At 38.5% G+C, this 27,615-nt stretch overlaps 1 protein-coding gene across 8 annotated transcripts in view; it reads right to left on the bottom strand.

The window, feature by feature from the left end:
* Window positions 1-259: 259 nt before the first annotated feature.
* Window positions 260-27,615, bottom strand: part of NCOA1 (nuclear receptor coactivator 1) — a 261,529-nt gene continuing 234,173 nt past the window's right edge. For 5 of the 8 annotated variants that reach the window (XM_079940461.1, XM_079940462.1, XM_079940463.1 and 2 more), the window contains 4 exons: window positions 18,228-18,402; window positions 12,710-12,893; window positions 7,424-7,513; window positions 260-3,636 (listed from right to left, as the gene is read on the bottom strand). In XM_079940461.1, coding sequence (XP_079796587.1) covers window positions 3,466-3,636; window positions 7,424-7,513; window positions 12,710-12,893; window positions 18,228-18,402 — 620 coding nt within the window. In that variant the 3' untranslated portion in view covers window positions 260-3,465. Of the gene's footprint in view, window positions 3,637-3,721; window positions 3,779-7,423; window positions 7,514-12,709; window positions 12,894-18,227; window positions 18,403-27,615 lie in introns of all 8 variants that reach the window. The other 3 variants (XM_079940467.1, XM_079940468.1, XM_079940466.1) reach the window with 3 other exon arrangements.

Raw genomic sequence — 27,615 nt, forward strand, 5'->3', positions numbered from 1 at the left:
TCACATCTGTCTGGATCCTTCCACATCCTTAGTGCCTTGGATAAAGACAATAAAATGTGTTGAGTGAGGCCAGAGCTTTGCGTTTCTTCAATCTTGTTAAGAGCTCTTGTGGCAATGAATATAAAGTATAAAAAGAAAACTAATTTAGTGCTGGCAGAAAAGGTTCTGTATGGAGGAATGCTTCCTTTGGCAGTTTTCTCCAATAAAAAAAATTTATGGGCCTAATTAAATCATCAAGATCTTCTTCAGAGGTACAGGAATGGTCAAGGATCGAGCTTGCTCTGAATTATTCACTTTATTCAAGTGGAGCAGCTCTTCTGGGAAGAGCAGTTAATGTCAACAAGGAAATAAGCACAACTTCCTTTGTAAACAGACAACTGTCCTTTCTTTTTCTTTGATTCTTAGGGCCCAGGAGACAGTTTCTAAGTATGGAAACTACTCTAGGCAAAACCATAAAGAAGATGAAGTTCTATATCAACCTCACTTTTTCCTCACTTATTACTATTTGTTTTTCTAATGGCCTTCACACCCCTACCTTAGGATAAATTTAAATCAATGTTCAGCCTCACCTAAGTATCTTTTTTTACCTTATCCTGACTTTTGGAAAAAAGGTTCTGTTCTCCCAAAAGTATAATTTGAGACAACAGCTACCAAATCTGTGTGTAGTTATGCGTAGGAATGTGTGTGCGATAAACTCCCTCCCCTCCCTCTAGAATCACATTTGCTCACCCTCCTTACCCTGGCCGGCCCTACTTGGCCAAGTGTTGGTGAACCTAGTTGCCTAAAAAAAAAAAAAACACACAAACAAGAAACAGGGCCTAATTTTCATAAAATGCATTGTCAAGAAAGAGCCTCCTCAAGTAAGATTCAACATCTGCATAATAATAATAAATGTTAGTGTGTAAAAACCAATGATTGTGGGAGAGATGTTATCCTGTGGCTAAGAAGTGCTGCCTGGACCAGATCTCCTAGGTCAAGAAACAGTAGGACCAGAGTGTTTAATCATCAGACAAGTGGCCAGAGTTAGCATTTCCTCACAGCCTACTATCTCAACTTCACTGGGACCTTCTCAAATTTCACTGGGCTGGTTCTTATTAGGGTGACTTCGAGGAGCTTTAGCTTCAGGGATCCTTTCTTTTATTATCCTTTAATTATAGTTAGTCATTTTGGGTTTTGACAATTCCTGCAGGATGTAGGTTTCATTTCTTCCCTGTAAAAGAAGAGGCAACCCATCTATTCAGTAGCTGGAAAAGTGAATTTCCTGTGGAATGACAGGAATTACATAGAAGCAAGCAATTTTATTTTCCTCAAATGTAGCAATAATTTTAATCTGTACATACATAAAACAAACAGTGCAATTATAAAACCTTGAAGGTGACATGCATACTTTAAGGTGCAGTTGGGATGGGGGAGGATATTAGCATCTCCAATTTTCCTTACCACTTTTTTTTTTTTTTAAGTTCCTTATGCAAAAGTACTGAGTCAGGAAACTTCATCTGGAATGCTGAAGTTAAAGGTGAACTTCCTGAAGTCTGCACGTCTAAATATCACAAACAAAACAGAAATGACCTCCTAGAACAGTTTGGGAGGGACTAGCATAATATGGCTGGGCTTTCAAGCTGGGAATGAATTAAATCAGGGATGCATTTTTCTGAAAAACTAAAAGAGAGAATGTTTGTAACTGAGTGTCCTGTTTCTGTTTCAATAGTTGCTACCCACTTGAGCCCTTCCATCAATCTTTTTATTCGGTACAGGTTCTGAATAGATGCTGTTCAATGGAGTTACTTGTAACTAGGGGTGGTGAGATGCAGAAAGGAGGACCTGGGAAAATGGCTTCTTCCTTGATGTCTGAGTCCGTGCTCCTCTTCCATTGTTAGTTCTTATGGCCTTTTCTCTGCCATGGAAGCAGAGGTAGCTGGTGCACAATGTCAGATGTTGTCATCGTTCACAGGCCCAGGGGTGCAGTAAAGGCGAGTGATGGGGCTCTACCTTTGCTTCTTCCAGAATACCTTTCTCAAGCTTTCCTGGCCTTTCAGTGGCACTTCTAGAACTAGAAAGTCAGTTCACTGGGTCCTTGACTCAGAGGCCAGGATGAGACAAGACGTGGCAGAGTGACAAGACACAAAGGGAAAATATGGTATCAATTAGCCTCAGAGCAGGAATAGAGAGATTTATATTTGCACTGATGAAAATTCAAATTCCCAAAGTCAATCTAAAAAAAAAAAAAAAAGAAGAAGGTTTTCTTTGAGTATTAATTTTTCTCTGTACAAGTAGCCTGTGCACTTCTGGTGATAATTCCTTGCACTGCTCTCAAGTTAGATGATCCCAGGGACACTCTAGGGCAGTATGCTCTAGCTCATCTGGAACAGCTCTTTCTGGCAGTGGCATTTTGATGTAAAACCCAAAGTAAATCCATACATGGCGTCACAGTTATTAAAATAATGAAATATTACTAGCCAAATGTAACTGCAATTCAATCAGTGTTATATTTCACACACAGAAATTTAGAAAAATCAAGAGTAGGATAATAAAACCATAAAATTAAACAGAAGGAAATCAATTTCTACAAGAAATCAAATATATTTACAGTGAGATTTAAAGGGAAAAATAAGCTACTGGATCATAAATTTAATTTTATTTTAAATAACTTTAGCTACCTCAGCTGTTAATACAATAAAAGCAGAAAGAACAGGCTGCCTTTTGTCCAGATTTAATCAGAAAATTGTATCTACAATAATTGACATAACTCGCTTCTTGTCCTTCACCCATCTCATCAAAAATTATTGCATTTTCCCCCAAACTGTATTTTTTGGATTCTTCTGTGAATATACTCATTTCGTCCTCCTTCCTGGAGGCATCTTGGTTTAAATCCATCTTTAAAAAAAGGAGAAGGGGTACATATGTGGAGGCAAAATATTCTCTTGAAGCCAACAGATATAGAGTTGCTAGAAGAAGCTGATTGTACACACAAGCTGCCTGGTTGGGAAGGGGAGGGCTGCTGATTTAGAGACATTGTGACAGCCTTTGGTGGATGGGCACAGGCAAAGCCCCACTGGGCCCTTCTTCCTTGGCAGGGTCAGGACTGAGCCAGCGGAGGCGGAGCTTCATCTTCCCCTTGGAACTTGTCATTTTGGTTCTCCTCCAAAAGCCTTCATCCAGATAAGAAGCCAATGACTGATTACAAAAATAAGAATAATTAAATTTGGCTCAAGAGAGAGATTGTCCAACTGTTCTGCCTTGTTATTTTTTCAATATCCAAGGCCTTTACAAAGAAAGAAACAAAAACATCTCTCAATCTCCCAACGAAAGTGAACTTTTTTTCTTTTTTTTTTTTTTTTTTGCTCCAAATGCTACGACCTGAAGAATGGCTGCAGATTGAGATATCAAAAATCTCAGAAAAATATATAATATATTTGTATATCTCTGTATGTCTATTATTTAAATTTCACATTCCTTTAAAAGTGGTTATTCAGTCAGTAGCTGCTGAAGGAGGCTCTTCTGCTGGGCCTGGGGGGTCTGTGGTCCTGCCGTGGGTTTTTGAGTTCCCAGTGGACCAGGCTGGTTCAGGTAAGGGTCCCCGCCTACCAGATTCACTGTACACTGGACGTCAGCAAACACCTGAACCTGTTGCACCTGCTGGAACACAAATAAAAGATGTGTTTAGACAGAAGGGTCTGCCCCCCCGGCTTATGAGTGGGTACTACTTGAAGTGGAAACTCACTAGAGCATTCCTCTAGTCTGTAGTCACCACAGAGAAGAACTCTTCTGTCTTCTTGTCCTACAAAAAGAAAATCGCTGCACTCATTTTGCTCAGGGTTCTGGAAAGTTCACACTTTAAAAATAAAATCAAAATTGGAATGGTCAAGCCTCCTACAGGGTTGCCATCAATACTGAAAATGAGCATCATTGCTAATATTGCCAAGATTGGGAAAAGCCCAGTTTCAGTCTGGGTATCCAGTGGTGGGTTTAAAAAATAGGTATATTATTTGGAAAACTGGTTATAAAAGCATTCTACGGATGACTTTAATAGGATAAAAAAATCGTTATGATGTTAGAAAATTAAGGGCTTTAACCCAGTATTAGCAAAATAAAAACCACCACAGCTCAGTAAATAGGACATCAGTATCACCAAAATTAATGTCCAGAAGATTTGTGTAGTATCTAAATATACTATTACATAGCTCCTTTACATATTGCCTTTAGAATTACAGCAAAATATTAGAACAAATAAAAATTTTATATTTAACTTATTTTTCCTGATAGACAATCCATTTAAACACATGAGCTAAAAATAACAGTAAACTACTAGCTGAGAACAGTGTGAATTTTCCCTTTAACTACTTTCAGTAATAATATATGTATTCCTTTAAAAAGTCTAAGGTTACACAGTTTTAACATTTTCTATCAGGAAAACAAAGCCAGAAGTTAGTCTTCGACAATCAGCCTTATTAAAAAGTCATCTGTAGAACTGATTAGGCCAATATCACACTTGTGAATGTTCCAGACCAAGAATGGAGATGCTTTCTAAGGTATCCAAGTGCATCTATCTAAGTGTCTCAGCATTTGGCAAACTTGTGTCTCATGTTTAAATAGGTTCATGAAGTATTTTAGATTAGTGATAGATTTTTTTGTTCATCACTAAATTCATGTCAATTACACTCAGTGTTTCTGAAAACTTTTCTATCTTAATTGAACAAAAGTTGTTTTCCATCAACCTTAATTGGCCAATTGTCAAATGTTCCGACCATCCAATTTCTCCATCAGTCTAACCCCTGATGTTTTTTCCTCACGATGCACCTACACCTCCACTCTACTCTGTCGGATAAGGCAGATAGTTCTTGAGCTGAGCTTTTTTAGTGTCTGATGAATTAAACCTTTATTTAGATTCGTATTGTTTCTGTCCTCACCCTCTCTCTCATCCTCCTCTTTCCCCCAGTTTCCCAAATTTTGCTTCTTGTCCCCATTGGCTCCCATTTGTTTTCTTCTTCTTTTGGGCTCTTCCTCAGGTACATAACATACACCAGCTCTGAGTCTACTCCCCAGCTGCCTCTGTGCCCTCCACCCACCTTTGTTCTCTATAACTTCTCATTCCTACTCTTTTGCTTCTAGAGCTCCAACCCTGGCCTTCCTCTCTCTCTGTCAACAATTCCCCTACCAGCCTTCTTCCGCCTTCTCTATTCTCTGTGTTCTTTTCCTGTTCTCTCCTCTTCCCCATCCCAGCTCTCCAAGTGCAGCTAGCCCTCTATCCTCCCCTACTCCTTCTCTCCTTGTTCTTTTCCGTCTCCTTTTCTGTACATCTGTTTCTATATTTCTATCCAACTCACTCTCCCGCTTTTGTCTGGCAAATACAAAAACATTAGAGCAAATAGAGATTTCATGATGGGCTACCACAGAAAGAAGATTCTGCCACTGAAACTTAACGTGAGCACAAACTATAGTCCATTTAGGCAATGACTGATTTTTTAAAAAATTAACATAAAATTTCATGTTTATATGTTTCAACATATGAAATACTGGGGCAGAGCATAAGGTGTTTGTGCCCCCAAACACTTAAAAAATTTTTGATAAAGGCATGATAAAACAAACTGGAGAGAAAATTCTGCTGCTTTAAAAAGAATGCTTTATTAAAAAGATACCAAACTCCAAAAAGTACACATCTCAGCCTTTTTGAATTATTACTTAAAAACATGGTGACTTAGACCAGACCTCAGAGGACTTCTGATATTGCTATACCTTCACAGACAGGCAAAGCAACACGAAAACAAAACTTATGCTTTGCCCAATGAGAAGAGTGATGTGAGAGCTGAGTCCCAACCTCTTAAGATTTTCCAACATAGTTTTTACTTCAATTCACGTACTATCCCAGGACTCAGGAACTTTAAAACTTAGTTGTTTTGTCGTAAGTATATGTCTCTGTAAGTAGGAGACTTTTAAAAACTTCTAGTGAATAAAGACTTCATTTCCCTCAGCACAAAATCCTCTCTTCACCATCACAGGACTCAGATCCTATTTCCCGATGCTCCAACTATGCACATAGTTTCCTAACTGGCTTTCCTCTTTCTGAGCTGGCTGTCCAGTGCTCTTCCTTTTCCCTCTTCCCCCCTCAAGATGAAGCTTAAACTAGCACTCTTCTCACTGTTCCCCTTCAGGGATGATGCTTCCTTTGTAGGACTGAATCCAAATTCCTTACAGTTTAGTATTCAAGGCCCCTGGAAATTTGATCCAATCTACTTTACCAATTTTAATTCCTGTGAATTCTTATTACAAACCCTTTATGCTCAGTGGATTTGGCTTCCCAGGACTATGCTGATATTACTGTTTCCCTGTCTCTGTGCCCTCTAACTTCCAATCTCCTGGACTTCCAAGCTCACCCCCTTCCTCAGCCTCCAAAAACCACAGTACCTTTCTCCTTCACTTGCCTCCTTCAAGGCCCAGTTCACTCCTATCTCCTACATAAATGCTCTCTGACAACCTCAGGAATTTCTCCTTTCTTTTAATGCTTATGGCTCTTGTTACTTGTAATAAATTTGAGTTTGCCTTCTTTGGTTATGTAATAATTTACGTGCATTTGTCTGTATGTTTTATCTTTCGACAGACCCTAAGTGGTATGGCAGAAAAAGCATGAACTTTGGTGTTAGAAAGACCTGGGTTTGAACCTCAGCTCTGCCACTTTCTAGTTTGTGAATTGTATATGTAGTTAAATCACCTCAGGTTCTGTTTCTTCATCTGTGAAAAAAAAGGAAAACTAACTCCTTCATAGGGTTACAGTGATGTTTACATGAGATAAAGCAGATAGTGCCTAACACAATGCCTGGCAAATCATAAGCATTCCACAAATGAAGCTTCCTTTCCTCACTTCTCCCCACAGTTCACCTAAAGAGCAAACATGTCTCACGTTTCTTTGTATCTCCACCTTTGCATAAGGCCTGTGTTTTTTAAAAAATATCTTAATTTATGCTGATATAGGAAAGTGGCCACCCTTGTTATTTGTATTGTTTTGAAACAAACTTCTAAAAGGAGGCAGAGTACACAGTATGCATTCTGTTTTGTCTGAATTTATTGAACTCTTTTGAGGTATTCTGATTACACATGAGTTTTAGCACTGTGTTTATTTACAAATAGCAATTAGTGGTCATTTGTGATCGCTTATCCTGTCTAAACATTGGATTAACCTTTCTGAAAGCTTATCTCATTTAACCTTCTCATAATCCTCTAAGCAGGTATCTCATCAGTTCTGTTGGTTATACGGCAGCTCAGGAAAGTTCCCTAACATGCCCAGGATGACACAGCTAAGAAGAGCAGAGCCAGGACTCACAACCAGGTCTGACTCTCAAGGTCAGGCTCTTAACCGCGATGCTACACAGAGATTCCTGTGTATCTAGAGAAAACTTGACAGCTCTGGGCTTAGAGTTTTCTTACTGACCTGGGTTCCATCTGCTTCTGTTTTGAGAAGGTCAGTGGATGAGAGCTGGTTGCAGTAGAGGCCTGTGTGTCTCAGTGCTGGATCATTTATCTATTAAAGATAAGTACAAGACCAAATTACAAACTAGTTGTTTACGTTGCAGACCAAATTCCTCAATGAAAAACAATCTCACTGACAGAAAAGTAATAGGAGGAGAGCAGAAATAACAAGCTTAGAAATTTACTGTGCTGTTAGAAGTCAGGACAGTGGTTCCCTTTGTAGAAGTAGACAGACATGCAAGGGAGTGTGGGGAGAACCTTTGGGGTGCGGCTGGTAATGTTCTGTTTCTCGATCTAGGTGATAGTTAAAAAGATGTGTTCAGTTTGCGAAAATTCATCTAGTCGTATACTTTTCTGTATATCCTTACAGATGATACTTCAATAAAAAGTTAATTCAACACTCGTGAAAGTTAATTAGCAAAAGACTTCCACTTCCAGTCAAGATTCAGTAACAGGGATTAGATTTATCCTCTGCCTGAATCAACTAAAAATTTGGACAAAATATATGAAATGAACACACTCAAGACCTTGGACAAAGGCAATGAAGGGGAAAGTTGCCCCTAAGGGTTGGGAAACAATTGAGGTGAGTCCTACCACTACCCCAGCCTACTGCCTAGAGAGAATTTCCAGGCTGCAGCATGAGGACAGGGAACCAGACAGCACCTGGCAGTCTCCCTGAATTGAGAGTATAGAGCTAGAATTCACAGGGCAGAATATCAGGAGAGAACAACACAGAGAGTAGCAGCTTAGTATTGATCAACTAGCTAATGGATGTTACAGAACTACCCAAAGCAAAGATTCACCTGAAAAGATTTACATGGAATAATTCCCAAAGATCACACAGAGCTGGGAACAGGTCCTGATCCCACCAGCCAGAGTGGAAAACATCATAATTCAGGTAGCGTACTAGAATGGTTTTGCTTTAGTAGTAGGGTAAAATTAGCCCTATACTAAATACTGCTCTGGTCCCACTAAACAAAAAAGCAAGACCTGAAAAAAATCAAACTGTTTATTTCCAAGTAATTTAAGCATTTCCCAAAACAAATCTCAATATTTATAGGAACATAAACAAGGTAAAATTCACATGTCTGGGATCCAATAAAAAATTACCAGGTATGCAAAGTAGCAGACTCTGACATAAATCGTACTAATGTTTTCTTAGGTCAGTCTCCCAAGGCAATAGAAATAAAAGCAAAAATAAACCAATGTGAACTAGTCAAACTTATAAGCTTTTGCACAGCAAAGGAAACCAAAAACAAAATGAAAAGACAACCTACGGACTGGGAGAAAATATTTGCAAAAGATGTGACTGACTAGGGATGAATTTCCAAAATATACAAATAGCTTATACAATTCAACAACAAAGAAACAAACAACCCAATCGAAAAATGGGCAGAAGACCTAAATAGACATTTCTCCAAAGAAGACATACAGATGGCCAACAGGCACATGAAAAGATGCTCATCATCGCTAATTATTAGAAAAATGCAAACCAAAACTATGACTTACAATGAGGTATCACTTCACACCGTTCAGAATGGCCATCATTAAAAAGTCTACAAACAATACATGCTGGAGAAGGTGTGGAGAAAAGGGAACCCTCTTACACTGCTGGTGGGAATGTAAATTGGTGCAGCCACTATGGAGACAGTATGGAGGTTCCTCGAAAAACTAAAATTAGCGTTGCCATAACCAGCAATCCCACTCTTGGGCATATACCCAGACAAAACTATAATTTGTAAAGATACATGCACCCCTATGTTCACAGCACCACTATTTACAATAGCCAAGACATGGAAACAACCTAAATGTCCATCAACAGATAAATGGATAAAGAAGATGTGGTATATATACACAATGGAATATTACTCAGCCATTAAAAAGAATGAAATAATGCCATTTGCAGCAACGTGGATGGACTTAGAGATTATCATACTAAGCGAAGTCAGTCAGAAAGAGAAAGACAAGTACCATATGATATCACTTATATGTGGAATCTAAAATACGACACAAATGAACATATCTGCGAAACAAAAACAGACTCACAGACATAGACAACAGACTTGTGGTTGCCATGGGGGTGAGGGGGTAGGGTCAGGAAGGATTGGGAGTTTGGGATTAGCAGATGCAAACTATTATACATAGGATGGATAAACAACAAGGTCCTACTGTACAGCACAGGGAACTATATTAAACATCCTGTGATAAACCATAATGGAAAAGAATATTAAAAAAGAATGTATATACAAGTATAACTGAATCACTTTGCTGAAAAGCAGAAATTAACACAACATTGGAATCAATGATGCTTCAATAAAATTTTTTAAAAATAAAATAAAAAAACAAAGTAACAGAAAAATATGATCCATAATTAAGTGAAAAATCAATTAATTGAAGCCAATCCTAAAATGATGCAGATGCTAGAAGTGACAAGCAAGAATATTAAGACAGCTATTATAATAACCATATTCCACATATTCAAAAAGAGGAAAGACTGAACATGTTAGAGATAGGGAAGATATAAAAAGGGTCCAAAGTGAATTTCTAGAGATGAAAATATACTAGATAAAACTATCAGATATTGCAAAAGAAAAGAACTGTGAATCTGAGGCTATAGCAATAAAAACTATCCAAAATGAAACACACAGAGAAAAAAATGACTGACCTCATACCCCCTTAAAAAACTCCAAACCCAGAAAATCAGTGAACTGTAGGATAACTCAAATGGCCTACGATATGTGTAATTAGAGTCTCTGAAGAAGAGGAGGGAGTTGGTGACAGAAAAAAATATCTGAAGAAATAATGGCCAATACTTTTCCAAATTTGATGCAAATTATACACCTGTGAATCAAGAGGCTGACTGAACCCCAGGCACAAGAACCATGAAGAAAATCACACTAAGGTATATCATAATCAAACTGCCTAAAACCAGTGATAAAGAGAGTAATCTTAGAAGCAGCCACAGACAGCAGATATCTCATCAGAAATACAGTGGAGCAATGTCTTTAAAGTACTGAAAGCTAAAACTACCAACCTAGAATTCAGGGAAAAGAACTTTCAAAGATGATGGTGAAACAAAAACTTTTTCAGACATACAAAAGCTGAAAGAATTCATCACTAGCAGACGTGCACTATAAAAAATGAAGACCTTCAGGAAGAAGGAGAATGATACTAGATGGAAATTTGGATCTACACCAAGGAATGAAGAACACTGGAAATAACTACGTGTGAAATATAAAAACTACTTATTTAAACTTTAAAAAACATTATTGACTGTTTAAAGTAAAAAAAGTAAAGTAAAAAAGTACTAACAACATATTGTGGGGTATTAGCATATGTAGATATGATATGTATGTACAACAATAGCACAGGAGGGGAGAAATAGAAATAAACCATTGTGAGATTTTTATATTTATATGAGGTGATATAATAGCATTTGAAGGTAGATGGCAACAAAGATGTATACTATAAACTCTAAAGCACCAGTAAAACAAGAGTTATTTATAGCTAATAAACCAACAAAGGAGATAAAATGAATTAAAATATTCAATTAAACCAAAAAAGGCAAGATGGGACAAAGAGAAAACAAATAAGATGAGAGATTTCAACCTTCAATAGCAATATCAATAATCACATTAAATGTAAATGGGCTAGCCACTCCAATTAAAAGGCAGAGATTGTCAAACTGAATAAAAAAGCAAGACCCAACTATATAAGAAATACATTTTAAATGTAATATTCTTTTTACCTAATTCATTTTATTTTTTATTATTGTCTTAATATACTAGAGATAGTGAATAATTCTACTAATTGAAATACGACAAGATAACAACAAGGACAAGAAACAATCCTATTTAGTTCTTTTATTTTGCTAAAAGATATCACTAAGTCATTGAGTTTTTTTTAAAATGAAGTTCTATTTTTTTTTAATTAATTAAGTAATTTTATTTTTGGCTGCGTTGGGTTTTTGTTGCTGTGTGTGGGCTTTCTCTACTTGTGGCGAGTGGGGGCTACTCTTTGTTGCGGTGCACAGGCTTCTCATTGCAGTGGCTTCTCTTGTTGTGGAGCACAGGCTCTAGGCACACGGGCTCCAGAACACAGGCTCAGTAGTTGTGGTGCACGGGCTTAGTTGCTCTGTGGTATGTGGGATCTTCCCAGACCAGGGCTTGAACCCGTGTCCCTTGCGTTGGCAGGTGGATTCTTAACCACTGTGCCACCAGGGAAGTCCCTAAGTTGTTGATTTTTTTCCCTGCTAACTTCATTAGGCTAATACCTGGTGAATGGGGACTTTTTTTAAAATTCATATCAAAAAGGAATTCTATAGAAAAGGTAATCAGTGTTTACATGTTTTTTAAGACTTGCTATAAATTATGGCTATATGGTCATAGCTGAGTCACTATAGTCTACTCTGTGGTTGATGACAGAATAGTAACTACAGGGAGTACCCAAAGATTTTTTTAAATATCACTTTGAATTTAGTCATTCTTTCCTTAAAAATCTTTAGGAGGATCCAAGATAAACTAAACATTTCGATGGCCTGCAACACCCCGTAAAAAGCTTACCAATTAAATTCTGCTCTAAATATAATATAAACATCCCCTTAACATTCATTAGGCTTTTCAACATCTATTCCTGTCTAGGTCATGCTGTGCTAACCAGTATTGAATATTCTTTTCTATCTCTTCCTTTAGGCAAATTTCCCATGAAGACTTTCCTAATCAGACCCTTTTTCTTTTAAACCCTCTGTGGTTAACTGTATATACCCCTAATCTGACAGAAATATATGCACAGTCCTATGGGGTCCATCTCTTACACAGCTGTTCTGTCCTATTATTCAACTAATCCTTTGTTCAGGTTGTGCCTCCCCAACTTGTTAATATTATTGCCCACAGAGCTATCTTTGTATATAGTAAGTACTGAGTTTGTTGAACTGAAAGGGAGAAATGAAGAAAATGTGTTCAAAATATAAAGGGGTAAGTTCCAAGTCAATGTATTATATGTATCATTTTATAATAAATCTAAAACACTAAAATCTCGTGAGACTAAAATCTTACAAGGTCTGTCAAAATTTCCATTGTATATCTTAATAAATAGTAATTAGCAAAAGATAGTGGGAAAGAAAAAAAAGTGTGGTTATTTTTGACAGGTAACTGAACATTCCTGATTTCCTTGGAATAATGAATTGCAGTGTGGTGTGATATAGAGCACTATGTGTGTGTGTAGCAAGTGTGCCAGTTGTGCCACTTACCTGCTCAGGGCACACAGTATTCATGCCTGGCATCTGCAAAGAGCTCATCTGCATCTGGCCCATCATTGGGTTCATGTTCTGAACATTTGTGTTTCCACCTGCCATGGACACGGTGATGCTCATATTGTTGTACACTCCTGGCTGTGCAGGCGTGGGCTGGTTCTGGACAGCTTGACTGAACACACTGTTAACTCAAAAACAATCTCAATTACATCCACTGATCATGAACATGGGGATAATGTGTGTGGACTCTTTTTCTAAATTATCAGATGGAATTCCAAAGAAAATATTTTATATTCCTAAGTTATGTGTAAGATTTTATCTTATTATAATATATAAGAACTAAGTATCATTCAGATGCACTTTGAACTCTGCTCAAGGGGTTTAATAACTAAAAAGACCTCATTTTAAGTCATAATTATCTGGCTTAGTATCAGAGTTGTTAAACTTCAATTATTCAAATAACTAAGAAAGGAAGTTTTCCACAGAAGTAAATCTTCCAGATAACTGGTTTACCCACTTAAACATCAAAATCATTCTAATATTTATTACACTATTTTATCTTCTTAAACAGAGAATATCCTATTTAAGCAAAGTACCTGGCATATATATTAGTCTTCAATAAATGTTCATTGAATAAATTAACAAAGGAATGAATGATTCAAAGGTAGCATTCTTATATTGTGATTGCTTGTATATTCTCTTAGATTTAACACCTGGGGGAAGTGATGATATTTTGTTCCATTTATTCCTTGTCTCTACTAATAAATGACATACAGCAGCAGGCACTCAGTAAATATCTGATGAATGAATTAATTGTGGACATGGGTTATTACTCAGTGCTGTCAACTGATGAGGTTGCTTTTGTTGATAGATTTTACTGTATGTATACCAATGTTTTTTGAAGTGTAGTCCAGAGACCATCTGCAAGAGAATTCCCTGGTATTCATTGAAAATTGAGACTCTCAGGCCTTACCCCAGCCCTAGTAAATCATATTTTCTGGGGGTGGGTATGGAAAGCTGCATTTCTAACTACTTACGCACATTAGAATTCGAGAGCCTTTATTCAGTGTCCTACCGCTTGCTGTCACTTCTCAAGGATTCAGCTTCTGGCCATTTTCAATATGCTATAAACTAAGAGGAAACCAAGAAGTATATACCAGATATTTTTATTTGGAAAATGTAATATTTTTGAAGACTTCAAAGGTTTTCTCAGGCCTGAAGATAGCTTCATGTCTTTTCTAGGAAGCAAAATGCAATGCCAGTTATGGTTTTCAGAGGGCTTGTTTTAGACTTCCTTCTTCACCACCAAGGTCTGGACTGTGGTTACACCAAGGATCTCAAATGTTAAACCAGTTTCTATTAGCAGATAGAATAGTATGGAATAAACTCCAAGTAAATACAATTTGAAACTTTATATCTGAACCCCCCAGATTCTAAGTGATACAGATATACACATCTAAAGGAAAATAATATGAACTATGTCTTTGGTAAGTTCCAAAAAAAACACCAAATGTTTTGTGATTATCTATCAATTTTTAAACAATAAGCTGCTGGTAAAATTCCACCTATTTTAATGTTTATTCTGAAGAATTTGATTTCAAAAATTATTTATCCCATCAATGGCTTATCTATTCCTTGCTTGCTCTTGGGAGGTAAGCAGGATGTACTAACGTTTACAGCTTCTGGTAAATTAAGGTAATCATACTGAAATTAACAGGCTGAGAAACAGCCTATTCATCATGTCTGAAGAAAAGTAGCAAATTTTCCCCAAGTAATTATAAAACACAAATGCTCAAAGAAAATTATATGCCTAGGAAATGGTCAATAATGCATCTGTGGACCATTAATGTCTGTACAGTGTGTATGCTTGTCAGACAGTGTCCCCACAGCTAAAGATGAGGGAAAAAACCATTAGTCTACTGCCCATTTTCTAATGAGAACATTTCTGCCTTAGACAGTGCTCATTTGCAACTGATACATAAATCACCACTGTGAAGGCGCAGGGCTATGTAAGTTAATGCATGCAGCAGCTTCAAGGACTGCAATGATGTCATACTTAGTGAAAAAAGTTTAGGATTTAATTTCTTTTCAAATTATATTTGGGACTGTATATTAGCCTAAGTTCTTTCAAACTACTCCTGCCAATAGCTCCATTTTAGTTTCTTCCCTCATGGGAAGAAGATCAAGCCCTTCTGCAGCATCAATCACTGTTCCAGGTCCTGGAATGGACTGTGGGGTTCACTGGCACCTTAGGCCCAATGCATGAAGGCCCCCTTCCTCACACTTTCCTGGACCCCTCCCTCACCTGCTTTCCTGATTTGCCTCATGGCAGTTATCACAGTTTCCTTACGCTAGCACCAGGTATTTGGTAGCCCTTAAATCATGGGGGGAAAAGGGAAAGATGACAACTTTGGCCTAAAGTAGGTTCCATAGATATTACAGGTATTAACAAGCAAGGAGGAGTTTCTGGTCAAATAAGTCTCAGAAACAAAGGGTTAAACCACAGAGGTTAGACCTCTGCCTTTAAAATGCTAATAAGCCCTGGGATTCTCCTTTGTGACTAGAGTTACACAGTAACACTGTCCAGTTCCTGGACAAATAAGTTTGTTTAACCCTTTATTTCTCTTGCTACCAAAGAGATAATGAAAAAGAATCAAATTACACTGTCTCTGAGCTCTATTACATCATTCTGCTTAATGAGTCTTTGTTTCATGTTTTACTTCTCTCCCACCTACTCCTGTCATTAACTACACTCTAGGTAAGTTGACAACAGGGGCTGTTTTCCCCAGTTCCTTGTGGTATCTTGCACTGTGCAAAAGAGACAGTGAGTGATCACAAACTATATATTGCCTGTGTTGACTAATAAACTTTTATACATGAACCAAATAAGCAAGTGTGAATGTTTGAAGAGTTGGTGATAACTATTTTCTTTCTCAAATGATTCGGGAAAGTCAAAAGTTTATAGAAAGTGCAACAAAAACTCAAGTTCATATTTGAATCTGCATCCAAAAAATGAGTTAGGTAGGAATAGGGAATCTCTACACTCATTTGTTCAACAGATGTATATTAAGTGCTTACTTGTTCTAAGGGATGGACATATACAAGTAAACAAAAAGTCCTTGCTCTTCTGAGGCTTATATTCTAGTTGGAGGAGACAGACCGTAAATAGACTAACACACAGTATGTCAGCTGTTAAGCATGATAAAGAGAAATAAAGAAGGGAAAGGAGGGACTAAGAGGTGGGAAATGCTGTTTAGAAATGATGGTCAGGGAAGTTTAATATGGTGACATTCAATATCTATGTCTAATAAAGTGACATTTTTTAAGAAGAGACTTGAGGTATGAGAGAGAAATCCATGTGGCTACTGAGAGAAGAACATTCCAGCAGAGGGATTTAAAAATGCAAAGGCCCTGAGTTTGCAATGTACTTGGCACATCTGAGGAACAGAGGAATAAACAGAAGCCAGTACGGCAGAATGAGTGATGAGAATAGCAGATGAGGTCAGAGAGGTATCCTGGAGCAAGATTATGTAGGGCATCAGCGGCCCTATATTGTATTTTGAATAAGTTGTAGTGTTCTGAGTAAAGGGCTGATATCTTGCCTCACGTTTTAAAAGCATCACTCTGGCTACCATGTGGAGACTAAACTGTAGTGGAGCAAGGGTGGAAGCAGGAAGACAGGAGGCCACTGCAGTGGTCTAGGAAAAGGATGATGCTGGCTTGCGCTAAAGTGTACAAGTGGGACAGTAAGGAGTGAGAGCTGCTAAGAAGCTGATGTGATTTGCTGATGGATGTTTGATGTGGGATGTGAGAGAAAGAGAAAAGGTTGTCTTCTGAATAACTGGAAGAATAGAGTTGTGTATTGAGATGTGAAAAAAGTATGAGACGAGCAGGTTTGGGGAAGAATATCACTTTCGTTTTTGTCATGTCATGTTTGAGATGCCTATTAGACTTCTAAGTAGAGATGTCAATTCGGCTGTGGTATATACGGTATGGTGTTCAGGGGAGAAGTCTGGGCTAGAGACTTAAATTTAGGAGTCATAAGCATAGGGACAGGCATTTATATAGTAAGACTGAATGATATAACTAAGGGAGCAAGCAGATATGGGGAAGAGGTCCTAGAATGAGCTCTGAGGCCCTAAAATGGAGGTCAGGGAGATGAGGAAGATCCAGCAGAGGAGACTGAGGGTTAGGAAGAGAGTCACCTTTCTCAGGAGAGAAAGTTGTTCCAGAAACCAAACGAACACAGAGCTCCAAGAAAGAGTACATGCTCAAATATGTCAAGTGCTATCAATGCTCATTGCATTTGGCATTGTAAAGGACATTGAGGACCTTGATAAGAATACTTGTGGTGGAAAGGTAGGGATGAAAGCCTGACAGATTCAATACGAAATGGAAGGAGAGGAAGGGATTTAACTGTGAAGGGGAGCAGATCTGTCAGCATGACTGTGTTTTTTTTTTCCTCAGGGCACATTCAGATGCTTAGGTGTAGGTATGGAGCAAGAGTTTAGTTGGATTTCATTAGGGAGCATTTTGCTAGGCATAAGTGCAACAGAGGGAGAGGTGGGCAAGGGAGCTGAGAGTGCCTGTAAGGGAGTAATTATAAAGATAGACCATGGAATCTAAAGTGAGTATAGGAAGCTGGGATTAGAACACAGCAGAAGACTAAGTTCTTGCACATCATACAGACTGTTCCATTTCTACCTAGTTTACATCAGTCCTCACTGAGAGCTACACAGTTCTCTAACAGGAAGATTTCCTCTCTTACCTTTCAATGAACTTTAAGAGAATATGGTCTTAAGTTTTCAACTTTAACTACCTTACTTATTATGTTGTCAGATAAAATGGCTTCCTTGTCATTAGAATCAAGACACAACCAAATTAAAACCTTTATAAAACTCAAGTGATGTGTGAAAAGTTCAGCAGCCACGATTTGGGGGAAAAAATGACTTTAGTAAGATAATTTTCAGTAAAATGGGTAAAACAAGGCCACTGAAAATCCAGAGATTCAAAAAGCTAGGTAAGGTAGAATGACCTTAGAAGACTTAAAAACCTTTGCTGTTGCTATGAAATCCTTCAAACATACTGAGAAGAGTGAAACCGTGTGCCCACTATTCAGCTCTATTGAATTCTAACATTTTGCCATTCTTGCTTTAGATTTTTAAGATTTTTAAGTGTTTTTATAAAGAATGATTTTTTAAGAAGTACTCATCCCTAAATCTGTCCCAGCGAAGCTCTGTTACTCATAGGAGTCGATCATATTCCTCAGGTGTGCTGGGAGTGGGATGAAAAGGTTTACAGTACTTTTCTATACTGTAAACACACAAATTTGCCTTAAAATTGACTTGAAACTTAAAGGACTTAAAAATCGCTATTTGCTGATAACATAAAATTCAGTTCCTTGAATTTGCAAATGGATAGTAGCTAATAATCTTCTATTTGGATTGTGAAGGCATATTTGTTCTTATGTGCTGCAGAGTATCAGGGATGCTCATATATAAAAATGCCCCCTTACTTGTTGTTTCCCATTGCTCCTTGCTGCCAGGCCTTCATGTCTGGTGACTGGTAGCCAGAAGTGGGTGGAGTCTGCTGGAGCAGAGAGCTCTGAGGAGGAGGGATTGGCATCGGCACCATGGAGCTCCCAGGGCTTAGAGATGGAGAAAAGTTGGCCTCACCTTGGGGAACCATTCCTACAAATTGACACAAATTAATTTACGTGAATATACTATATATTTATTAACCCCATAAAAGAAAAAAAAACCCAGAAGGATCTGTCATAATATAGTTAGAAACAGCCTATTCAACAGAGTAGGAAAAATTTCAGTTCCTTAAAAACAAAACAGGAAATTTCAGTATAAACAGACAAATAAACATATAAAAGAGATTTGGAAGAACGTTTCCATTCACCAAGATATTGATTTGGGTACCATGATTATGTATGATTTTCTTTTCTGTTCTTTTCTGACTATATGAATTTTTTTTTTTTTTTTTTTTTGCGGTACGCGGGCCTCTCACTGCTGTGGCCTCTCCCGTTGCGGAGCACAGGCTCCGGACGCGCAGGCTCAGCGGCCATGGCTCACGGGCCCAGCCGCTCCGCGGCATGTGGGATCTTCCTGGACCGGGGCACGGACCTGTGTCCCCTGCATTGGCAGGCGGACTCTCAACCACTGCGCCACCAGGGAAGCCCTGACTACATGAATTTTTAAGTGTAAAAAAAAAATATGAGCACACATGACAGATTGCTTGTGTAATAAAAATAAGTTGAAAAGGATACACGATGACAGATGTTCACTAAACTTGTGATAAACATTTCATGATGTATGAAGTAAGTCAAATCATTATGCTGTATACCTTAAACTCATACAGTGCTGTATGTCACTTATATCTCAGTAGAATGGGAAGAAAAAAATAAGTCACGGGGAAGTAATGTATAGCACAGTGACTATAGTTAATAATACCGTACTGCATATTTGAAAGTAGCTAGGAGAGTGGATCTTGAAAGTTCTCATCATGAGAAAACAAAAATTGTAACTATGTACAGTAGTAGATGGTAATCGGACTTACTGTGGTGATCGTTTTATAATATATACAAAATATCAAATCATCATGTTATACACCTGAAACTAATATAATGTTATGTCAAGTATGCATCAATAAAAATAATTTTAAAAAGCTTAAAAAAATAAGTTGAAGAGGGAAAAAGGTAAGAAAAACCCACTCATGAAATGAAAGTATTGTCGGCTGCTCCTCCTCAGTTGTCTTTATGGGCACTGCTTCCCTTCCCTGCCTCTTTTTTTAAGCTTTACTGATACGTACTCTATATAGCATCAAATTCACCCACTGAACTGCACAAGTCAATGATTTTTAGTAAATTTATAGAGTTGTGCAACCAGCACCACAATCCAGTTTAGACATTTTCATCATATCTCAAATTCCTCTGTGTTTGTTTGCAGTCAATTCCCACGCCCACCTCTAGCTTCAGGCAACCATTGATCTGCTTTCTGTCCCCACAGATTTGCCTTTTATTGGAAACTTCATATAAATGTAATCATGTGAGGTCTTTTGTGTCTGGTGCCTTTCTCTCAGCATAATGTTGAGTGAAACATTATGCTGAAGTAGCATTTATCAGTAGTTTGTTCCTTTCTATTCAGGATAGTGCTTATTAGTAACCATTGATATAACTGTGTTGAAAATCAACTGACCATAAAAGTAAGGGTTTATATCTGGACTTTTTATTCTGTTGCAGTGATATGTATGTCTATACTTGTACTAATACTATACTGTCTTGATTGTTGTAACTTTATGATAATTTTTGAAACTGGTAGTCAACCAACTTTATTCTTTTTTTTTAATATAAATTTATCCATTTATTTTTACTTTTGGCTGTGTTGGGTCTGCGTAGCTGTGCTCAGGCTTTCTCTAGTTGTGGCGAGTGGGGACTACTCTTTGTTGCGGTGCATGGGCTTCTCCTGTTGCGGAGCACGGGCTCTAGGTGCACGGGCTTCAGTAGTTGTGGCTTGTGGGCTCTAGAGGGCAGGCTCAGTAGTTGTGGTGCACAGGCTTAGCTGCTCCGTGGCATGTGGGATCTTCCCGGACCAGGGATCAAACCCATGTCCCCTGCATTGGCAGGAGGATTCTTAACCACTGCGCCACCAGGGAAGTCCCCCAACTTTATTCTTAATTTGCAAAATTGTCTCGGCTACTCTAGGTCCTTTGCATTTCCATATAAATTGTAGGAGAAGCTTGTCAATTTCTCCCAAAAGCATGTTGATATTTAGATACAGATTGTGTAATTACAAGATCAATTTGGAGTAAATTACTACCTTTTCAGTATTCTCTCTGATTTCATTTTGTATAGTTTCCATTGTTATACCTTCAAGTTCACTAACTTTTTCTTTTATAATGTCTAATCTGCTGCTTATCCCATCCAGTGTATTTTTCATCTCAGACACTGTAGTTTTTATCTCCAGAAGTTTCATTTTGGTTTTATTTATATCTTTCATACTTTTAGTTAACACGTTCAAGCTTTCCTCTAGCTTCTTGAACATACAGAATAAATGTATAATTTTTAACTGTTTTAATTCTAACACCTGTGAAATTTCTGGGTTGATTTTTTTTTTTTTTTTGCGGTACGCGGGCCTCTCACTGTTGTGGCCTCTTCTGTTGTGGGGCACAGGCTCTGGACACGCAGGCTCAGTGGCCATGGCTCACGGGCCCAGCTGCTCCGCGGCATGTGGGATCTTCCCGGACCGGGGCACAAACCTGTGTCCCCTGCATTGGCAGGCAGACTCTCAACCACTGCGCCACCAGGGAAGCCCTCTGGGTTGATTTTGATGACTGATTTTTCTTCTTGTTATTGGTTTTATTTTCCTTTATCTTTGCATGTCTGGTAATTAAAAAAAATTCAGATTCCAGGGCTTGTGAATTTTACCTTGTTAGGTGCTAGATTTTGAAAATTCCTTTAAATTTAAATTTTTGACCTTTGTCTGGGTCATGGATAGGTTACATGGTAACAGTTTTAATTCTTTTGGGTCTTGTGCCTAAAGAGACAAGAGCAGGGTTTAGCCTGGTGCTTCTTTTGCCCTGCTACTTAGGCACAAACATTTCTGAGTATTCTACTTGACACCGTGAATTTTGAGGTTTTCTATTCTGGCTGGTGGGAAGAGGAACTGGCCCTGTGTAAACTCTGAAGATGTTCCCTCAGTTCTTTTCAGGTGGTTTTCCTTGGCCTCGGTTTGTGTACACACACACACTGATCAGTTCTCAAATGAAGACCTGAGCAGGACCCTCTATACATCCCCATGGTTCTCTCTCTGTGTGGCTCTCTTCTCTCTGGTTCTGTGCCCTAAAACCTCTACCTGCCTTGGCTTTCCCAGACTCTTAAGTGCCATTGCCTCAACTATAGGAAACTACACGCTCCTGTTGGATTCCCCCTTCCTGCACCACAGTCTGGACAATTTCTACAACTATTGTTCAATTTTTTGTTTGTTTCAAATGGAAGAATAAATCTCGTCCCTGTTATTCCATCTTGACCAAAAGTGGAAGTCCATAAAAATTTACAAGAGTAAAAATGGGCTTCTTTTTACGTTTTCTGTTACGCTAACACTTTGTATTTTTTATTTTTTTCCTGACAAAATACATTTCACAGTTAAATACTGTTGAGGTAAAGAAAGTTATAAATGTACAGAAAAAAAGAATATCATAATGTGATTACCCATAATTTAGTATAATTCCTTCAAATCTTCCTCTATGAAATATTGCATAACTTTGTGGCTTGCTTCTTTCTCTTATCATTATATCATAAGTATGTCTCTATGCCCTTAATGTCTCCTTGTAAACATAACTGTAGATTCCTGTATATTTTGTGTTCTGTTATTATTAATACAATGATTTTTCTCTTTTTTCTGTTTGGTTAAACTAGCCAGATATGTAGTTAAAGTATTCAGTTTTGTTTTTTATAGGCTACAGTTTTAAAAATATTTTAAATTTTCTGTGAAAGTTGAGCCAACTGTAGACTTTCTATATTTTTTTCTTTCACTAAACATTTAGCTACTTGTTTTCTTGGTAAAATTTATATAAATAAAGCTACAGTGACTTACCTGGTGGCGCAGCGGTTAAGAATCTGCCTGTCAATGCAGGGGACACAGGTTCGAGCCCTGGTCCAGGAAGATCCCGCATGCCGCGGAGCAACTAAGCCCGTGCGCCACAACTACTGAGCCTGTGCTCTAGGGCCCACAAGCCACAACTACTGAGCCTACTGAGCCTGGGTGCTGCAACTACTGAAGCCCACATGCTTAGAGCCTGTGCTCCGCAACAAGAGAAGCCACCACAATGAGAAGCCCGTGCACCACAACAAAGAGTAGCCCCCGCTCACTGCAACTAGAGAAAGCTGGCACACAGCAACTGAAGACCCAGCACAGCCAAAAATAAAATAAATAAATTTATATTAAAAAAAAAGCTACATATTTTTCTCCTTGCTGCTTCCTCCATATGTAATTTAATCTCTGGTAAATAATTTTGACTTAGAATATATGGAGAAGTTATTTTTTTCATTTATGACTCTAGAGGGTGGGTTCCCCCCCATCATCTTCATTTTTATATTGGCTGTCTTTGCATTAATTCTACATTTTAACTTTTAACTATTTTGGTTATGATCTTTAAAAAATACTTATCTGTTCCTAATGCATTTTTAATCTTATTTATGATAAAATAATTTCTTTCAGGAAAAATATATACGTGAGGGGGGAATATACTTATCACATTCTGGCTATTATTCTGTGGGGTCAAAGTTAATAAATAAGACTTCAAGTACATCAGCATGCTTTTTTTTTAAAATAAATTTATTTTTGGCTGCGTTGGATCTTCATTGCCGCACGTGGGCTTTCTCTAGTTGCAGCGAGTGGGGGCTACTCTTTGTTGCGGTGCGCGGGCTTCTCATTGCGGTGGCTTTTCCTGTTGTGGAGCACAGGCTCTAGGTGCGTGGGCTTCAGTAGTTGTAGCATGCAGGCTCAGTAGTTGTGGCTCGTGGGCTCAGCAGTTGTGGCTTGTGGGCTCTACAGTGCAGGCTCAGTAGTTGTGGCGCACGGGTTTAGTTGCTCCACAGCATGTGGGATCTTCCCGGACCAGGGATCGAACCCGTGTCCCCTGCATTGGCAGGTGGACTCCTATCCACTGTGCCACCAGGGAAGTCCCAGCATGCTTTCTGACATTTTTTTCTGGCCTCATTTCACATTCTAACTGCCCATGTTTTCCTTATCAGATGACCTAGTTTTAGTAGAAAGAACCAGTCTGTGAATAATGAATTTGGAGGGGTAGAGTTCTGGCCCCAGTTCTGCCACTGCACTGGACCTTGGATTCCTTGGACCAGACAGTATTCTTCCTTCTAGTTTAAAAGTTCTACAGTTCTATATTTGATTATGTTAAGTCTCCCTGCTGGACCATAAATTTCACCACATAAATTTCACTGGCAGCAGCAACTAGAATTAGGATTCATTTTTCCATTAAAAGATTCACTGAGCATCTACTCTCCCCACCAGACCACTGTGCTGAGCACTTGAGAAACAAAGATTTAAAAGGTCACACTTGGCTCTCTCAAGGAACTTGCTGTTTAAAAAGAAAGGCAGGGCTTCCCTGGTGGTGCAGTGGTTGAGAGTCCACCTGCTGATGCAGGGGACACGAGTTCGTGCCCCGGTCCGGGAAGATCCCACATGCCGCAGAGTGGCTGGGCCCATGAGCCATGGCCGCTGAGCCTGTGCGTCCGGAGCCTGTGCTCCGCAACGGGAGAGGCCACAACACTGAGAGGCCCGCGTACTGCAAAAAAAAAAAAAAAAAAAAAAAAAAAAGAAAGGCAGCTGATGAACACGTGGCTCTAAGAGAGGGTGGGGCTTCCCTGGTGGTGCAGTGGTTAATAATCCGCCTGCCAATGCAGGGGACACAGGTCCGATCCCTGGTCTGGAAAGATCCCACATGCTGCGGAGCAACTAAGCCGTGGGCCACAACTACTGAGCCTGCGCTCTAGAGCCCGCGAGCCACAACTACTGAAGCTTGCGTGCCTAGAGGCCATGCTCCGCAAGAGAAGCCACCGCAATGAGAAGCCCGCGCACCACAACGAAGAGTAGGCCCTGCTTGCTGCAACTAGAGAAAGCCCATGTGCAGCAACGAAGACCCAACACAGCCAATAAATAAATAAAAATTTAAAAAAAACTCATCATACTTTAAGAAAAAAAAAAAGACAGAGTGGTGAGTACTTATGGTTGGGAGTGTCAGGGAGGGCTTCCCAGAGGAGATATCTCTGAGGGGAGGGAGGAACAGGAATGAGACAGATGAGGGAAGGACATTTTAGACAAAGGATACAGAAAACACAAAAGCCTAGAAGTAAAAGAGAGCAAGGTATATATTCTTTCTTGGAACTTGAGAGGTTTGTTAAACTGGCACATTGAGGCATGGAGGGAAGGGGAAATGGAGTTGATGAGCCTAGCTCTGGACAAGTTTGGGTGCTGGTAGAAAATTCAGGTATGTCTCTCACATGAGCTGAGAGATCTGGTTTAGATATAGAGAAGAAAGTCATAAGCATGAAGAAGTCATTGAAGCCACAGGAGTAGATGACATCACTCAGGAGAAGTGAGTAGAGTAGCATGTTTTCTGTAGTTCACAGAAGAGGGAGCTCTGGATTGGCCCCAAGGAATTCATGAAATAGGTACAAAAAATTTCTTTTTAAATTTCTCTCATATTTTGCTTGAATATTACCATAGTATAAAATAAATTTTAAATGTCTTATTCTGTTCTTGTGCACTCATCATCATGGCATGATAGTCTACAATAATTTTCTGTTTTCAGAAATAAAAGAAAGCATACGCTGTCATTATTATGACCTACATGTTCCTTCGTTTACTTTGGGTCTATTTTAAGTTGAACGATGCCAAAACAAAGGACTAAAGCAAAGCTACTTTATTCATCCTTTGGTTTTACTATCATTAATTAACACAGGGATCAGCCAACTTTTTCTGCAAAGGGCCAGATAGTAAATATTTTCAGTTTTGCAGGCCATAACATTTCTGTAAGAACTACTTAACTCTACTGTGTGAAGCCAGCTATAGACTATATGTAAACTAATGAGCATGGATGAGTCCCAATAAAACTTTATTTATAAAAACATGTGGTGCTTTTTGTTTCTTGGAGAAGGCTTGATTTGAAAAGGTTGGAATTTCTCCAGAACTTGAATTTGTACCAACACACAAGCTGATCTTGCAGCTTTCTACCAGGTTGCTGATCATGATAGTGCAAGTTTATAACTTAGAGCAATGGAAGAAATTTAAACTACTGAACCTTTAAATGTTCTTATGCTCTCCAGAAAAACAAACAATTTTCCCCCTGTGTTTTTGTTTTTTCATGGAAGACCTGAAAGCTCTGCCATTTCATTTCAAACTGCAACTGGATAAAACTACTACTCTCTCCACTGTGCCTAGCTTCTGGGGTTTGTTTGTAGTACAGATACTCTATAAAAAAAATCTTATTTTGTGAAAAGCACTTTTTGTCAATCAAAAGTTGGACTGGGGGCTTCCCTGGTGGCGCAGTGGTTGAGAGTCTGCCTGACAATGCGGGGGACGCAGGTTCGTGCCCCGGTCTGGAAGGATCCTACATGCCGTGGAGCAGCTGGGCCCGTAAGCCATGGCCGCTGGGCCTGCGCGTCTGGAGGCTGTGCTCCGCAACGGGAGAGGCCACAGTGGTGAGAGGCCCACGTACCACAAAAAAAAAAAAAAGTTGGACTGGAAGAAAAATCCGGGTACCAGATAGAGCAATTACAATGGGTAGTAACATATCTGGTTGTACTGTCTGGAGAAGAAGGAAGCTCTACCCACTCATTATCTCGATCACTGTATTCTATCTATATGGCTTGCAAGAGATTAAAGACTAGACCCACAACCCTGAAGGAAATCTTGTTAACTTCATAGGAAATGGGGTTTTGGAGTACTGCCTTTCCAGGAGGCTTAGTCAAGAAACAGGAGCAGATAGAAGTCATCCTTTCTTGGCTTTCCAGAGATGAAGCGTTAAGCAGTATGACTGAAAATTGACAGAAGTACTGTTTGTTTTTTTTTAAATTAGTTAATAATTTTTAATTGAAGTATAGTTGATATACAATACTATATAAGTTTCAGGTGTACGACACAGGATTCACAATTTTTAAAGGCTGTATTCCATTTATAATCATTATAAAATATTGGCTAAATTCCCTGTATTGCACAAGATATCCTTGTAGCTTATTTATTTTATACATAGTAGTTTGTGCCTCTTAATCCCTTACCCCTAACTTGTCCCTCCCCACTGGTAATCATCAGTTTCTTCCCTCTTAGCAAAATATCTTCCAAGTCCATCCATGTTGTTACAAATGGCAAAATATCATCATTTATTTTATGGCTGAGTAGTATTCCATTGTATATATATATATACCACAGCTTCTTTACCCATTCATCTGTTAATGGACACTTCGGTTGCTTCCATATCTTGGCTATTGTAAATAATGCTGCGATGAACACTGGGGTGCATGTATCTTTTCAAATTAGTGTTTTCGTTTTTTTCAGCTATATACCCAGTAGTAGAACTGCTGGGTCACATGGTAGTTGTATTTTTAGTTTTTTGAGACGTACCGTTTTTATCTTATTTTTTTTTAATAAGAGAATTTATTGGGGGATTTACTAATGTTTGGCTTATTTGTGGTTATTTTTTTCCCCAATGAATGACATAAATCTTGTGATTTAAGGCTCTGCAATCAGTATCATAAATGCTACTAAGAATCAATTTGCTGTTTTGGCTAAGTTGCCGTTTTGGAAGAGCAATGGGGAAACAACTATGTAAGTCTTCTCATGTTGGAGGAAGTACTTCTGTAGGCTGGAATACACTGAAGGAACCTTGTCAAAATCTTTGCATACACAAATCACAAGGCACATGAAAATACAACTCTTTTGAAGGCCACTCCTGTTCAGACAATCTTATAATTAAAATATGGATTTATAATACTTTTCTTGCCCACACATACAGTGTAAGTGATCTAAACCAGCCAAAGATGACTTCATTGTCTTGAGGACAAAGAAACTGATGTGGTATAATTTTGATTAAAACGTCTTAGAGAATTCTGGTACTCTCTGACACATGTCTCCCTAGATACTTAATTTAATAGTCAAAGGATTTCAGCACTTGTTGCCACCAGAATGAAAAGTCTAAATTGATTTGGCTGTCAAAGTTGATAAGCATACTGCCGTGTAAAAAAATCTCTATATAACTTCAACATTTTATTCAGGTCAAACAGCAGCTTTCTCATTGAAATTCATTTTTAAGCAGGTTTAAAATTTACTTTTTCTTTCATTTATAAAATGAAGGGATTTATTTCAATTTTTCTCCCAGGAATT

Source organism: Stenella coeruleoalba (genome assembly GCF_951394435.1).
Source record: "Stenella coeruleoalba genome assembly, chromosome: 13".
NCBI lineage: Eukaryota > Metazoa > Chordata > Mammalia > Artiodactyla > Delphinidae > Stenella > Stenella coeruleoalba.